The 1,642-nt window shown below is 39.5% G+C and overlaps 1 protein-coding gene across 1 annotated transcript; it reads left to right on the forward strand.

Annotated features, from left to right (window-relative positions):
• Positions 1-166: 166 nt before the first annotated feature.
• On the forward strand, positions 167-757 carry LOC121939859 (protein kinase C and casein kinase substrate in neurons protein 2-like; the record flags this gene model as incomplete). Its single annotated transcript, XM_042482790.1, has 2 exons — positions 167-497; positions 637-757. Coding segments are annotated over exons 1-2 (450 nt in total), but the record flags the coding sequence as incomplete, so codon positions are not given.
• Between the last annotated feature and the right edge of the window lie 885 nt (positions 758-1,642).

The raw sequence follows: 1,642 nt of genomic DNA on the forward strand, positions 1-1,642 counted from the left end.
CGTTGTTGATGTTGACCTGTCTTATTTAATAAATGCAAAAATAACTAAAAAAAAAAAAAATCTTTAAAAAAAAATTAAACTAGTAAACAAATTTAATGGGACAAAAGTCATAGGCTATACAGAAAATTAAAGAAAATAAAATGTAAAATCTAATAAGTCAGATTGGGCATGTCTTTTGGACACTTCATTTATAACTCGATTAAGAACAGTAGCCTGCTAAAAAACACAGCAGCACTGGTAGAGATTATGTTGGGCTGTCTATATACAAGAGTACAGATATCAGGTATTTTAATTGTCACTTCATTGCTCCCTTTCTCCCAGACTAAAGAACGCTATGAGAAATCTCTTGAAGAACTCGACAAGTTGACCCCTCAGTATATGGAGAACATGGAGCAGGTGTTCGAGCAGTGGCAGCAGTTTGAAGACAAACGAATCCGCTTCTTCAGAGAGCTGCTGCTGGAGGTTAAACAGCACCTGGATCTCTCAACGAATCACAGGTCAGACACAGGAGAGTCACCTGGGTTTCTCTTTTCCAAGTAATGGTCAAACAAGCCATTTAATATCTGAATACATACACGTTGCTGTTGCAGCTAATGTGCAGTGCCGTGAAAATAAAGGCCAATGTTGTCTTCATAGATTCCAGACAATCTACCACACGCTGGAAGACACAATCTCTGCCACTGATGCTGAAGACGACCTGAAGTGGTTCCGGTCCAATCATGGCCCCGGCATGCCAATGAACTGGCCCCAGTTTGAGGTACTACAGCCTGATTTATACTAATAAAAGAGCAGAGGGAAAGAGAATTTAAGGCTAAATGTTTAGTAGAGGAGGAATGGAGGAGACACACTTAAAATTCCATAAACTCTTAGGATTTGTGTTGTTGCTGACTTAAAACAAATAGAAAATGTTATTATTTAGTGAGGTAATTGTGAATTAAATATAGTTTTTACTTATCTTGAAATGCTAGCATTTTCCCTTAAAGACAACTAGTGCTCTCCCACTGCGGGAACCATCAGTCAAGAGGACAGCAGAGATGGACTAATAAGTCTTGCTGTAAAACCTTCAAGGGCAGGCTTTTTACAATGTTGCACGTAGCCCGAGCAGCAGTTAATGCCCAGTGTCATTTCTGTCATTGACTTATACCGTTTGGCAGCAGGGATGGAGATAAATCTTAACTCAGCATCACAGTGGCAATGGAAGGAATGTCGTTCATGTCATCTTCCCAGCAGGAGGTGAAATAAGGGAAAGAGGACGGGTAGGAAAATAAAAGCTTCTTGCACTTTCAATGCAGCAATTTATAGTTCTGAGTGCTCTTGCAGGCATAGTTTTGTCAGTGGGGCGTCCACTTCCACTTCCATCATTACCAGGCTGTTTTTCTTTCTGAGTACCATTTGGGTTTGGAAAGCTTTTAAAGAAAGAAAGAAATCTTTTCTGTAAGATGATACACAACCTTTTAGACAGTTCAACAGTGTATTACAGTGAGCTCGCGTGTTAATTATTCTGCAAACTACTGGATCTGCAGTTCATGTAGTTTGTTCTAGAAGCAGAATCATTTGCCAGTGCAATTCATCTCTACATCCACATACTAACATTTCTGCAGCTTACAGTGTAAACTCCACATTGTTTTCCACATTAACCCTT

The sequence above is a fragment of the Plectropomus leopardus genome, unplaced genomic scaffold (assembly GCF_008729295.1).
Source record: "Plectropomus leopardus isolate mb unplaced genomic scaffold, YSFRI_Pleo_2.0 unplaced_scaffold6380, whole genome shotgun sequence".
Classification (NCBI taxonomy): Eukaryota; Metazoa; Chordata; class Actinopteri; order Perciformes; family Serranidae; genus Plectropomus; species Plectropomus leopardus.